Source organism: Myxocyprinus asiaticus, chromosome 9 (assembly GCF_019703515.2).
Source record: "Myxocyprinus asiaticus isolate MX2 ecotype Aquarium Trade chromosome 9, UBuf_Myxa_2, whole genome shotgun sequence".
Taxonomy (NCBI): domain Eukaryota; kingdom Metazoa; phylum Chordata; class Actinopteri; order Cypriniformes; family Catostomidae; genus Myxocyprinus; species Myxocyprinus asiaticus.
The window spans coordinates 22,036,683-22,049,781 of NC_059352.1; the positions used below are offsets into that span (position 1 = coordinate 22,036,683).

At 37.7% G+C, this 13,099-nt stretch overlaps 1 protein-coding gene across 4 annotated transcripts; it reads right to left on the reverse strand.

Moving 5' to 3' along the window:
- Window positions 1–1,471: 1,471 nt before the first annotated feature.
- On the reverse strand, window positions 1,472–12,487 carry ccdc17 (coiled-coil domain containing 17). Of its 4 annotated transcripts, XM_051707780.1 has the most exons (14): window positions 12,109–12,487; window positions 9,644–9,745; window positions 7,850–7,903; window positions 7,618–7,747; window positions 6,268–6,409; window positions 6,074–6,181; window positions 4,416–4,549; window positions 3,979–4,101; window positions 3,606–3,772; window positions 3,437–3,516; window positions 3,100–3,315; window positions 2,755–2,977; window positions 2,529–2,639; window positions 1,474–2,435 (listed from the first exon to the last, which is right to left on the reverse strand). In XM_051707780.1, the coding sequence occupies exons 1-14, from the start codon at window positions 12,319–12,321 to the stop codon at window positions 2,301–2,303; spliced, it is 1,938 nt and encodes a 645-aa protein (XP_051563740.1). In that variant the 5' UTR covers window positions 12,322–12,487; the 3' UTR covers window positions 1,474–2,300. The 4 variants fall into 4 exon arrangements, with proteins under 4 accessions (XP_051563739.1, XP_051563738.1, XP_051563740.1 ...); XM_051707779.1 differs by having other exon boundaries at window positions 1,472–2,639; window positions 7,850–7,897; XM_051707778.1 differs by having other exon boundaries at window positions 1,472–2,639.
- Window positions 12,488–13,099: the final 612 nt, after the last annotated feature.

Here is a 13,099-nt window from a genome sequence, read left to right on the forward strand (position 1 = left end):
AACTCAAATTATGAAACTCGTGTATTAAATTCAGTGCACACAGACTGAAGTAGTTTAAGTCTTTGGTTCTTTTAATTGTGATGATTTTGGCTCACATTTAACAAAAACCCACCAATTCACTATCTCAAAAAATTAGAATATGGTGACATGCCAATCAGCTAATCAACTCAAAACACCTGCAAAGGTTTCCTGAGCCTTCAAAATGGTCTCTCAGTTTGGTTCACTAGGCTACACAATCATGGGGAAGACTGCTGATCTGACAGTTATCCAGAAGACAATCATTGACACCCTTCACAAGGAGGGTAAGCCACAAACATTCATTGCCAAAGAAGCTGGCTGTTCACAGAGTGCTGTATCCAAGCATGTTAACAGAAAGTTGAGTGGAAGGAAAAAGTGTGGAAGAAAAAGATGCACAACCAACCGAGAGAACCGCAGCCTTCTGATTGTCAAGCAAAATCGATTCAAGAATTTGGGTGAACTTCACAAGGAATGGACTGAGGCTGGGGTCAAGGCATCAAGAGCCACCACACACAGACATGTCAAGGAATTTGGCTACAGTTGTCGTATTCCTCTTGTTAAGCCACTCCTGAACCACAGACAACATCAGAGGCGTCTTACCTGGGCTAAGAAGAAGAAGAACTGGACTGTTGCCCAGTGTTCCAAAGTCCTCTTTTCAGATGAGAGCAAGTTTTGTATTTCATTTGGAAACCAAGGTCCTAGAGTCTGGAGGAAGGGTGGAGAAGCTCATGGCCCAAGTTGCTTGAAGTCCAGTGTTAAGTTTCCACAGTCTGTGATGATTTGGGGTGCAATGTCATCTGCTGGTGTTGGTCCATTGTGTTTTTTGAAAACCAAAGTCACTGCACCCGTTTACCAAGAAATTTTGGAGCACTTCATGCTTCCTTCTGCTGACCAGCTTTTTAAAGATGCTGATTTCATTTTCCAGCAGGATTTGGCACCTGCCCACACTGCCAAAAGCACCAAAAGTTGGTTAAATGACCATGGTGTTGGTGTGCTTGACTGGCCAGCAAACTCACCAGACCTGAACCTCATAGAGAATCTATGGGGTATTGTCAAGAGGAAAATGAGAAACAAGAGACCAAAAAATGCAGATGAGCTGAAGGCCACTGTCAAAGAAACCTGGGCTTCCATACCACCTCAGCAGTGCCACAAACTGATCACCTCCATGCCACGCCGAATTGAGGCAGTAATTAAAGCAAAAGGAGCCCCTACCAAGTATTGAGTACATATACAGTAAATGAACATACTTTCCAGAAGGCCAACAATTCACTAAAAATGTTTTTTTTATTGGTCTTATGATGTATTCTAATTTTTTGAGATAGTGAATTGGTGGGTTTTTGTTAAATGTGAGCCACAATCATCACAAAAGAACCCAAGACTTAAACTACTTCAGTCTGTGTGCATTGAATTTATTTAATACATGAGTTTCACAATTTGAGTTGAATTACTGAAATAAATGAACTTTTCCACGACATTCTAATTTATTGAGATGCACCTGTACATAAGGTTTATTTCTATTTCTGCTGGTCCAAACTTTAATGTCTGCATGTATGAATGTAACATCTTAGTGTTTCACAGCTGTTCAAACACTCTTTGGATCACATAATTTATATGAATGTTTTTCAAATGAATAAACTAAACATTAAATGGAAAACATTACAATAAAATGCAATCACTTCAGTAATCAAAATACTTTTTGAATGTTACTGTATTCTGATTACCAAAGATTTAAATTGTATATGTAGTGGAAAACAGTTACAATTATTTTGTATTTTAAATATGTAATCCTGTTACATGTATTCTGTTACTCCCCAACCCTCCTTATACTGCACCTAATTAGAAGGTCTTCTGTATAATTAACAGCATTAGCTGAGAATTTCTTATGTAAGCAAAATGGATATTCATTCAAATTGAGAGCTTGTTAATCGGAATGGAATAAAATCAGGAAAGCTGTATCAATACCCAGCCCTACTTGTGGCCAAATTATTTGACAGCTAAATTTGTGAGACTTTTTGAGGTAGTTGCTGAAGGTTTAGTGTACCAGTTTAAAGCATTAAAGTGCTTTCACAAATGAAAAGTGCCTTAATCAATGGGTAACTAAAAAATAGAAATGTGTACAAAGGAACAGTGATTGTATTTAATTATTTTAAATAATTCATCATGAAACTCAAAGAGAGGTGTGATGTAATCAAAGCGGTAAAAAAAATAAAGGTTTGTCACTAATTACTTGAATTACAATTTAAGTGAGTTTGCAAAATTAGAGGTTCATCTATCATTGTCCTCTAATTTGATTCCTGCCTGGTAGGGTCCACATGATCTGACTGTGGCAGTAATGAAGGTAATGGTTTGGATGAGGGTTGTAATGTTGAATAAAATGGTTCGTGGGTTCCCACAATTGTTGGTGTGTTTGAGACCACCTGAAAAAGACATTTATGAGGCTCTAAGCACAACACAATCAAGTATGCTGTTAATGAGACAAATGACATCTTTAGACATGTTCCTTTGCATACCACAGGTGGGTACTTGTATTGGCTGATATGGTTTGGATCAATCTTTGCAAGGGTCTGTACATCTCCATCATGGGAATTTACTAACCGAAGACAAAGTTCCATGTTACCCAGCTGAGAAAGGAAAGAAACAACATTTTAATTTTTATCACAATGTGAATTAGAAGATCCCGAAAATCTAGTGAGATATACAAGGCAACTTGTAGCTCATAGTACTTGATCAATTTACCTGAGGCACAGAATTCACCTGAGATGGACTCAAGGATGCTCGAACTGGGAGAGAGCGGAATGGAACCCTCCAATGGCCCCTTTGTACCTGGCTGTGCTGATCAAAGAGTTCAAGCTTTGCCCAGCCACAAGACACCAATCCCTCAAATTCATGGTTGTACGCATCCAGACATCCAGAAGCCTGAATCTCCACAATCAAAGACAGATACGGAGATGGCTGTATTCTGTATGAAGCACAAATTCAAAGATCTACACATACCAGAATAAACAATTTATAGTATGAGAAATAAGATACCCTATATTCCAGACAGAAACTTTTTGTGTTTTTATATCTGAACCAAACTACCTTGGCACAGGCTGTTTAACCGCCAGTATGGCATAGTTTTCAGGAGTCTTGGTTGATGGGTAGTGTAGTGCCCCTGCAGGTTGGCATTGCACAGGTGGCATATAGGTGGTCTGTCCCAACTTCTGCCCATTGCAATAAAATCCTGCCATCAAACGCACTGATCTCAATGTAGCTTCTATACCCATCACAAGGTCATAGAAGATCACAAAACCAGCCCTGTATACACAGAGATTCAGAAAATAGCTAGATTCTCATCTTACTGTGTTGTTCACCTATGAGTATTAAATGTGAAACATAAAAATAAAGCAAGACACTGAGAGGTGAGAATTTGTCTTACACAGAATCATAAGGTGCAGGACCAAGTGTTTCCATGGGGTCAGTTACATGGCAACCCAACCCCTGCTTTGAAATTTGATCCTGTAATAATAGTGAAACCCAAATATACGGTTGGCATTTTAATGCAACTCACATACAAGAAGTAAGTCTTTGCCTATCCATCGACTCACCAGTGCAAGAGCAGGGTGTGTTAGGGCCAGAGAGGTTCCAGGAAAAAGAGGTAGAGGAGGTGGTAGCCTTTTATCTCTCCCCTTCTCTATTTCTCTCCTTAGAAAGGTAATCTCAGCCTGGAGGCTTGCCATGTGATGGATGTGGTCCTTCTGTATATCATGGAGACCTGACTCAACAATTACCAAAAGCAGACACCAATTGAGGAACTAGGAAGTAAATCCCTGTTTATCACGGTCCTTAAGACAGAACTCATAATTATCAAGCTTTTTCCACCAAGTTGGTCAGTCCTACCAACAGAGAATTATGTTGCACATAAAATGTATATCATGTGATTTTCAAGATGTTGGATTTAAGAAGAAATCATGAAGATACCATGTTCCCCTATGTGTCTCTCCCTGGCCAACTGGATTCTGAAGATTTCCTCCTCAAGCCTCTGGTTCTCCTGCTCCACAGCAAGAATCTCAGGGTCTTGCACCCTTTTAGGAGATTTCATCCCTGGGGACAGAAGTGAGAAATGAGACTGGGGCTTGACAAATAGTGCATATCCCTATTAAAAATGTTGAATATGTTGTATTTTTGATGCTGGTGTTCTGGTGGCCCTACAAGGCTTCTAACAAGCTAAATGAACAAGACTCACATGGTCAACCAGCTTCATCCAAAAGATCAACCTAGTTGACCAGCAACTAGGATAACCTGTTTATCAAAAAGGTTAAGTTGGTCCACCAGCTAGAACAGCACCAAACTAGATTAGACCTGGTCTAAGCTGGTCTTAGCAGCAGGGTTTACAGTACAATGCCTATACTACCCACTTCTTTCTTTTGTCTTGCGGTCAGCTCTAGGTTTTGCCTGCTCCAGTGTAAGAGCTTCTGCTTGAAGGTCATGCATATGGGCCAGAACCTCAGGATCAGAACCACCAGACTGCATATATGCCAGATGCAAAGATCTGTTATAAAAATGATAAAAAAAAAAAAATAAATTGTTCTTGTAAAAATTCAACAATAAGCATGTGACAAGCAAACACCTCACTTGTTTAATACTATTCATTTAAAGTCAACATGAAGGGAAAAATTGCAGATTTGTGAAAAAGGGGTGAAAAGTGGGCGTTTCATTCCAGGATGAACCCAAATCCAGTTTGCAGTGGATTATCGATGACAACTCCCCACCGCCCGGTCTTGCAGGTTTGCACTTCACAGCATCAGGAAAATCTGAATTTTCCTGTCTGAATATGCTGCACATCTCCTGGTCCAAGCTCTGGTCATTTCAAGACTGGACTACAGTAAAGATCTGTATGCCGTCCTCCCAGCTAGCATGATTAATTCACTGCAGATGGTTCAGAGCACAGCAGCACATCTAGTCTTCAGTCAGCCAAAGAGGGTTCACCCCACTATTGATTTCACACCACTGGTTACTTGTAGCTGCCCGCATCAAATTCAAGGCTTTGGCCATCAGGACAGCCTGTGGAACAGCACCCTCTTACTTCAATTCACTCCTCCAGCTCTATGTCCCAACTCACTCTCTATAGCCAATGAACGAGCAGGCCTGGTGGTCCCATCGTATACAGGCACAAAGTCTGTTTCACGATCATTCACTTTTTCTGTTCCAATGTGGTGGAATGAGCTTCCAACCTTCTCACAATATGCTAAAACCATCTCAACATTTAAGAACCAGCTGAAAAAACATCTGTTCCGAGAGCACTTAACCTATCCACACTGAATGCACTTACTTAATATTTAACAATAAAAAGATTTCTTCTATGCTAGTTTCTATACTACTCCAGCCATTTTGAGAACTTGGCAGTGCAACACTGCAGATATTGTTAACTTTTGTATGACAAATTGCTTGCTATTTTCCTCATTTGTTAGTCTCTTTGGATAAAAGCGTCTGCTAAATGACTTTTGCATTTGTAAATGCAAATGTAAATGTGAAACACCGCCAGCAACCACTTTTAAGCGGGCTTTTTTACGGGGACATGGTGGCTGAAGGTCAAGTTCACCCTCAAGAGCATCTTGTTGTATCCCAGTAGTAAAACTAGTTTTTTTTTTTTCAGATCTGTCGTTATTTGCTGTAACCTTTACTTCATTAATTTTCCCGGCACTAAATTACTCATATTATTATTGTCAAGATTTTAGATAGGCTAAATAGCTTTTGACCATTTACCAATAGCCTGCACAGATGTCAGTGGAAAAGGAAACTAATTTCAGTGGCAGAGCAAGTGATTACATTCAGTTAAAACATACTGAAGACAATTTTTTTTTTTAAATAACATGCACTGTTATTCAGTTGAACACAATATGACGAGTTATGTGTATTAAGCAAGTAAAAATAGGGTCAATTCTAAATTTATGTTGACTTCAACAAATATGAAGTCAGTCCACGCCCCCACAACTCAGAACAACTCCCAGCTTTTTGCATCTATGAGGTTACTGAATGTCTAATTTGTGACTGTTCCTAAACAATAAAAACCAACCTTATCTGGGCAGAGAGTGGGCCATTCACAGAGGAGATCTTGTCAAAGGTGAGATGCTGTGTCTTCTTGTCTTCTGGTGGGTTAGAGGGGACCTCATTTGGATTAAACCTATAATGTCAGCACAGTATGACTATACATTTTCAAAAAGTGGATAATAACTTCTCTTCATACTTCCTCTTTATCCCTTTTCTTACTCTTTAATTGAGTTGATGTGAGTGCTGAGCTGATGCAGCACATCCTCATTCCTCTGTTCATGATATCTCATCTCCTGCAGCACTTCCTCTAGATGAACTGTCCTGTCCCGCCCTGCCAATTCTGCAAGCCGCTGCTTGATCTCTGGGCTCACACACATATACAAATCATCGATGGAATAAAAACATAACAGGTTAGGAATCAGCCTGTGCATTTTCCTTTACATTAGCAGTACTTTATCACAGCATGACCTTCTAGTTGCAGGCAAAATAGTGTGACAAAATACATCAATCCATCCATCCATCTTCTAAAGCCGCTTGTCCTATATAGGGTCATGGGTAGTGCTGGATCCTATCCCAGCTGACTCGGGTCGAAGGCAGGGAAACACCCTGGACAGGTGGCCTGTCCATCACAGGGCAAACACACACAGACATACACATTCACACTCTCACCTACGGGCAATTTAAAGTTTCCAATTCACTTAACCTGCATGTTTTTGGACTGTGGGGGAAACAGGAGGACCCGGAGGAAACCCACGCGAACTTGGATGAGAACATGCAAACTCCACACAGAAAGGCCCTGGGTGAGCTGGGACTCGAACCGGGGACCTTCTTGCTGTGAGGTGACAGTGCTTACAAAATACATATTGATACAAAACAAAATCATGAACCTATAGTGAAGTTTCAAGTGGGAGTTGTGGGTGCCTCTAAAAAGACAAGTGTACTGTAAAAAGTGATATAATTATATAATTTAGTGATTTGTAAATAGCTTTAGCTAAATAAGTGTCATGAACAATATCAGGCTGTTGTACAATGACTTCCTCTTTACAGCCATTTTATATAGACTTTGCACCATATAGACTGTGTTATTTTCTGCATTTTTGAACAGGATGAGAATAGGAGGAGATTTGTTAATGATTAATGTTCTGTTATATTGGTATTTGAAAAGAGTGTCTGTTATGCTGGAGTTATGGGGTTTACCATTGTGGTATGGAATGGTACTTGAGCTTAGGTTGAGGATGTTTTTTGTTTTTTTTTTAACTTTCAAGTGATACTTGATTTGCTTAGCTCTATAAGCAGTTCCTATTAAATTGGCAGTGCAACAGTTTAACTTTCCATACACTTGCTCATCTAGCATATACTAATGATTAATAAAATAAATTAAGTTGGTCCAACTTTAAAAAACTTGTAAAATTCAATTAAGTAAGGGTAATGACTTCATTATTTGAGAGCACATACCTAAAAGGCAAGTTCACAACGACCATGAACTCTATGAGTATTGTTGTGAATTGCAATTGTATGTGCACATCCAAAAAATGTAGCTTTCATTTATCAGTATTATAAAGGACTTACCCTCTCTCTGCTTCTCTAGCTGGTGGTTGTGTGCCCTGATGTCAGCCAGCTTCTGCTCATGATGCTTTAACAATTCAAGACCCCTCTGCTCATCAGCCCTCTGCTGGAGTAAGCCCTGCTCCTCAGAGACCTGAATGACACTCACCATATATCCAATACAAATATACACACACACACACATATTCTTCACATTATAAATGGATTCAAATAGCTAGAACAGAGTGAAACTGACCATTGTCTGTCTTCTTGGCAGGCTGTTCTCAACAGACATCCTGAGCTTCTGAAACTGAAAAAGTAGATCAACCATCATATATAGTGTAAATCCTGATCTTAAAGGTGCTGTAAGCGATTTTAGCTGTTCTAGAATTTAGACATGCTGAGCCGTTGGATTAGCCACACCCCCTCTTTCCAACTACGCCGCCATGTTTGTGACCAAAATTCCATATTTCTTAAATGTACTGTGCTGTGGGATGCGGCAAATGCCTGTTTCTGTTTATAAATCATGAAAAGGTGATACTGGTGTGTACTTACCAGAGTCAAAATGTCATTTTTATTTCAAGAAAGTTTGATCTTTTAGTGACACGGCTTCTTTCGCCAAAGTCAAGCAGCGATGAAGGGGGAGAGCGAGGATAAAAACACTTGTGGGTCTTTTATTCAGACATGTCAGTTATCTGTACACGTGTCAGTTATATTTATAACATCCTAGATTCGGAAACAATTAAACTGGAAATGCACATAGGGTGATGTTATTCATAACACCCAGAATGTCATAATTGTAACACATTGTAATAAATAAAAAAAGCACTATAATGTGAATATATATATATTTAATGTGTATATACTAATGTTAGTCAATAAACAACACACCATAAACTCATGAAGCACAGACTTTATTCACACCACCAGACTACAATGTAAACATATTGTCATAAACACTTATATGCCTCGGTTGCTTTCTGTCTATTCTTCATGAGTTAAAAGCAGCTCTTACATTCATACAGACGGGATCATCACAGACGATTTGTAATTTTGTGACCAAATCAGAGCAGAACACAAGACAAATATGTGTAACTTGTGAATGAGAGATGTTTACGTTGATGTACCGGTAGGCGTGTGTACTTGCTGGTCACATATCAGACTCGCCTCCGTACAGAGATGAATTGTGGATAAAATATATTTAAATGTCCACGAAAGTCAAATTTGGCAATATTTGTGCTGACTTCAGACCTGTATATACCTTTCCAGGGACTATGCATGGAACAAAAGCGTTTTTTGAGGTTTTAATTTATATTGTTTTACGGGTATTTTTCCATTCACCGCCATTGTTTTCTCCCACTGATGGTCACAAATATGGTGGCTGTGGGGGAAAAGTGATGTCACTGAAACAGGTCAATAGCTGCAGACCGGAGATCAACAAATGGGGGAAGAATCTCCAAAATAGGGCGGGGTTATTCCAAAAGGGGGCGGAGTTACTCCAAAAGGAGGTTGTGCCCACTTCAAAAGGGGGCATCACTTCCACTCATGGTTAAGGTTAGGGAAAGAGTAAGGTTAGGGGCTTCCTATATCTTTAATGGCGATTTGGAGCTCACACCCCTTTTTGGAGCAATGCCTGCAGCTATACCCTTCTCACACTTCAAAAATAGCAAATGAGCTTTATTGACACCAACATGAGCAGAAACGGTTGTCAAAAACAACAGCAGCAAAATAGCACCCTCAGCTGACAGCTGTTATGAGCAACATGGCATAAAAATGGCATTATGCCTCAATATTTTGCTGTAACTACAATACTATGAGAACGAGCAAAACGATTGACAGGCAAAAAGCGTCAATGTCTGTGGCCTACTGACACTTTTTTGTTTGCTCTTTACAGAGTCAAGAGCTGTCACAGAGACCAGTGAGATATCTCACGACACTTATTTCAGTAATATCTTTCAGGGAGTAGGAAACATTTTTGCATACCATTCCATGAAGAAAATCGCTTACAGCACCTTTAAGCTCTCTATTATGACTCCATGTAGTTTTGTACCTCTTCAGTGAGCTTGCTTAGAGTAGTATTTTCCGGTAAGGTGTTATGAGGTTTGTCCTGTTCGCTTTTTCTCTGAACCATCTGTTGACTCTGTTCTTTCAGCTGGCCAATGGAAGAGGCATATAGACAATATTACTTGCATACATTGGGCATATAGCAAACTATTATCATTTTATTTGTGGTGTTCACTAAGGCAATTATTACTATTGTTCATACTTAGGGTCAGAGGGTTTTAAAAACCATTTGTTCTATGGACATGAAAGTAACTCAAATTGTGCGGCTTGTTGAGGCTTTCTATTACCTTTCTGAGCATTCTGACTTACAAATTTTGCATAGTGAACAATAAACCAGGTAAAATAAATATATAAATAATTATACAAAATCCTATGAATTTACATTGAAGGATGGACCTGAGCCATATTTAGAGACCAGAATATCACAAAGACTTGGGGTGGGCTCTTTTCTCTTAAGCCAATAATCAGCTGTCTATTAACGCCTAAGAACACCTTGGCAACCACTCAGAACACTTAAAGGAATATTCCAGGTTCAATGCAAGTTAAGCTCACTCGACAGCATTTGTGGCATAATATTGATAACCACAAAAATAATTTCCTCTTTAAAAAAAAAAAAAAGCAAAAGTCTGGGTTCCAGTGAAGCACTTACAATGGAAATGAATGGGGCTAATCCGTAAATGTTAAAATAGTCACTATTTCAAAAGTATGGCCACAAAACATAAACAATATGTATGTTAACATGATCGAAGTGTGATAAAATCGCTAACTAACCTTTACTGTGCAGTTATATCCAATTTTACAACTTCGGTGCCATGACTATGTAATATCAACAATCCCTAAAATGACCATAAAAATTATGATTTAAACAACTTTACAGCTCAAATAATACGAGTTTTAACAGAAGAATTAATGTGTGTTTTCATAAATGTATAAGTTTCACATTTCTGCCTTTAAATCCTCCAAACATTGGCTCCATTCACTTCCATTGCTGTTTTTAAAGAAAAGGAGGGATGAGTTGAAATAATTTTTTATTGTTATCAATATTATGCCACAAATGCTGTCGATTGAGCTTAACTTTCTTTTTTTTTTATTGAACCCGGAATATTCCTTTAAGTATTGTACAGTTGTCCTTTGTAGCCTATATAAAATTAATCCAAATAAAATGAATCCAAAATCCAAATGCAACAAGAAGGGGTCTTATTTGGCTGTGACTCAACTAAGCATATTTTTGACATGACACACAGCACTGCTCTAGGGTTATCTGTATTATATAATGTATTTTGCCACCTTGAATCATTGGTCCCTGTTGAGTGTGAATAAAAGTTCTATTAGCAGGCAGGGTTGGTAGGGTTACTTTTGAAATGTATTCCACTACAGATTACAGAATACATGCTATAAAATGTAATTTGTAACGTATTCCGTTAGATTACTCAAGGTCAGTAACATATTCTAAATACTTTGGATTACTTCTTCAGCACTGGTAGATTTTTTTCACTTGTTTTGACTATAAAAACTCTGCCAGTACAGTAAGACAAAATACACATGTTAAAAATACATTCTCTGAAAAACCTAAATATCTTATGCAGTGTTGTTTCTAAAACAAGATTAATCAAACTGATCTTGTTTTAAGGATTTTTAGATATTTTTACAGGAAAACAATATAAAAATTATTATCAAGAATACGGTTTTGCCCTAATATCAAAGGTCTTACTAGAAAAAAGAAATTATGATCCAATGGGAATTTTCTTGATAAAAAAATATGATCGTGCCTGGTAACATGCATGTAAAATGGCTAGAAATAGCATTTTAACAGTGTAAAGCTGACAATTTACATAAGGTTTATTTCTATTTCTTCTGCTCCAAACTTACTTCAAACTTACTTCTCTGTCTGCTCGTATGAATGTAACACATCATAAGAAAGTGTTTCACCGCTGTTCAAATGCACTTTGGATCGCATCATTTATATGTATAAATGTTTTCCATCTGAAAGGACTAAATATTAAATGAAACAAATGACAATAAAATGCAAAGTAATCTCTTCAGTAATCAAAATACTTCTTGAATGTAACTTTATTCTAATTACCAATTATTTAAACTGTAACTGTAGTGGAACACAGTTACTTATATTTTGTATTTTAAGTACGTATTCCCATTACATGTATTTCGTTACTCCCCAACCCAAATACAAGAGAGTGCAAAATTCCATAGATATTATTGTAATGTCTGAGAGACAGCTGTAGTTCTCATTAAAATGTGGAAACTCTCTGCATATATATATATATATATATATATATATATATATATATATATATATATATATATATATATATATATGCACACACACACACACACACACACATATATATATACATATATATATGTATGTATATAATATCGCTCAATTGCAAGTTATTTTGAATGAAAAAGTAAAAGGTGTCTGATATTACTTACAACAAAAAAGTCAGGTGTCCTTACTCTTGTTGGATGCACTGTTCTCACAGCTGTTTTTTTGGTCTCAGTGAGACCCAACCATCCTTTCCGTAGAGTTACTGGGTCTTTTAAGTCTATACCAATGCAGAATTTGGCCTTGTGCTTATCCAGGAGTCCAGTAGAATGGAATGCCATGTTACAATCCTGACAAATGAATTCCCCCAAGCCTTCCATCTCTCCACTAATCAATTACTCTAAGTTAGCAACTTTTCCTCCACTAACTTTAACGAAAAACCTGTCCCTAGTTTGGATTTGCAAATTGCACTGGTCACTTTTACAAAATTTAGGAATATACTTCTGTTAGGATATAAGCCTCAGCTTCCTGTATATCACAGCATTTGTTGACTTATGAGGTTTTGTTTGTTAGTTACAGTCACCTTGGAAAAAGGGACGAACAAAGAATGGGTGGAGCAGTTAGAGCAGGGGCAAATCAACCCTTCAATTCTTTAACCCTTTAAGCTATGAAGTTGTTTTTAAACAGTTCCTGTTTCAGTGGCATACCCAAAATTAAAGGCTTATAACTCAACCAAAAAAAAACAAAAAAAAAAAAAACAAGGAGGGTCAAGTTTTTGGTATCATTGTAAATAATATTTTTCAAATGATATAGATTATGATAGATTCTGAGATGCTCAGCCTAAGAAACTGCTGGGGGAAAAAAGTGAGCCAAAATGTTACTTTTTTCCCCTTATTTTTCCTATTTGACATTATATATCTCTGGGTGTAAATAAGGTGGCTCCAAAAAACTGGTTTTGTTTGTTCCCAATCATGTCACATGTATCTGAGAAAATGTTTGTGTTGATACAACAAAGCAATCAAAAGTTATAGCATTACAAAAATAATTTATCATGGTGTCCAAAAATGTCTCCATGTGTCCATAAGCCTCTCCACACAAATAAAACATAATAATTGTAAATAAAACTAATTACACATGCAAACACCACAATGACTAAAG

What these genes read in the sequence shown, in the direction of transcription:
- ccdc17 (XM_051707778.1), bottom strand. Translation starts at nt 12,321, where the DNA reads ATGGAAGGCTTGGGGGAATTCATTTGTCAGGATTGTAACATGGCATTC. An exon ending in CACACCCTGCTCTTGCACTG is followed by an intron (nt 3,517 to 3,605) that starts GTGAGTCGATGG and finishes CTATTATTACAG; the next exon opens with GATCAAATTTCAAAGCAGGG. An exon ending in GTTAAACAGCCTGTGCCAAG is followed by an intron (nt 2,978 to 3,099) that starts GTAGTTTGGTTC and finishes TGCTTCATACAG; the next exon opens with AATACAGCCATCTCCGTATC.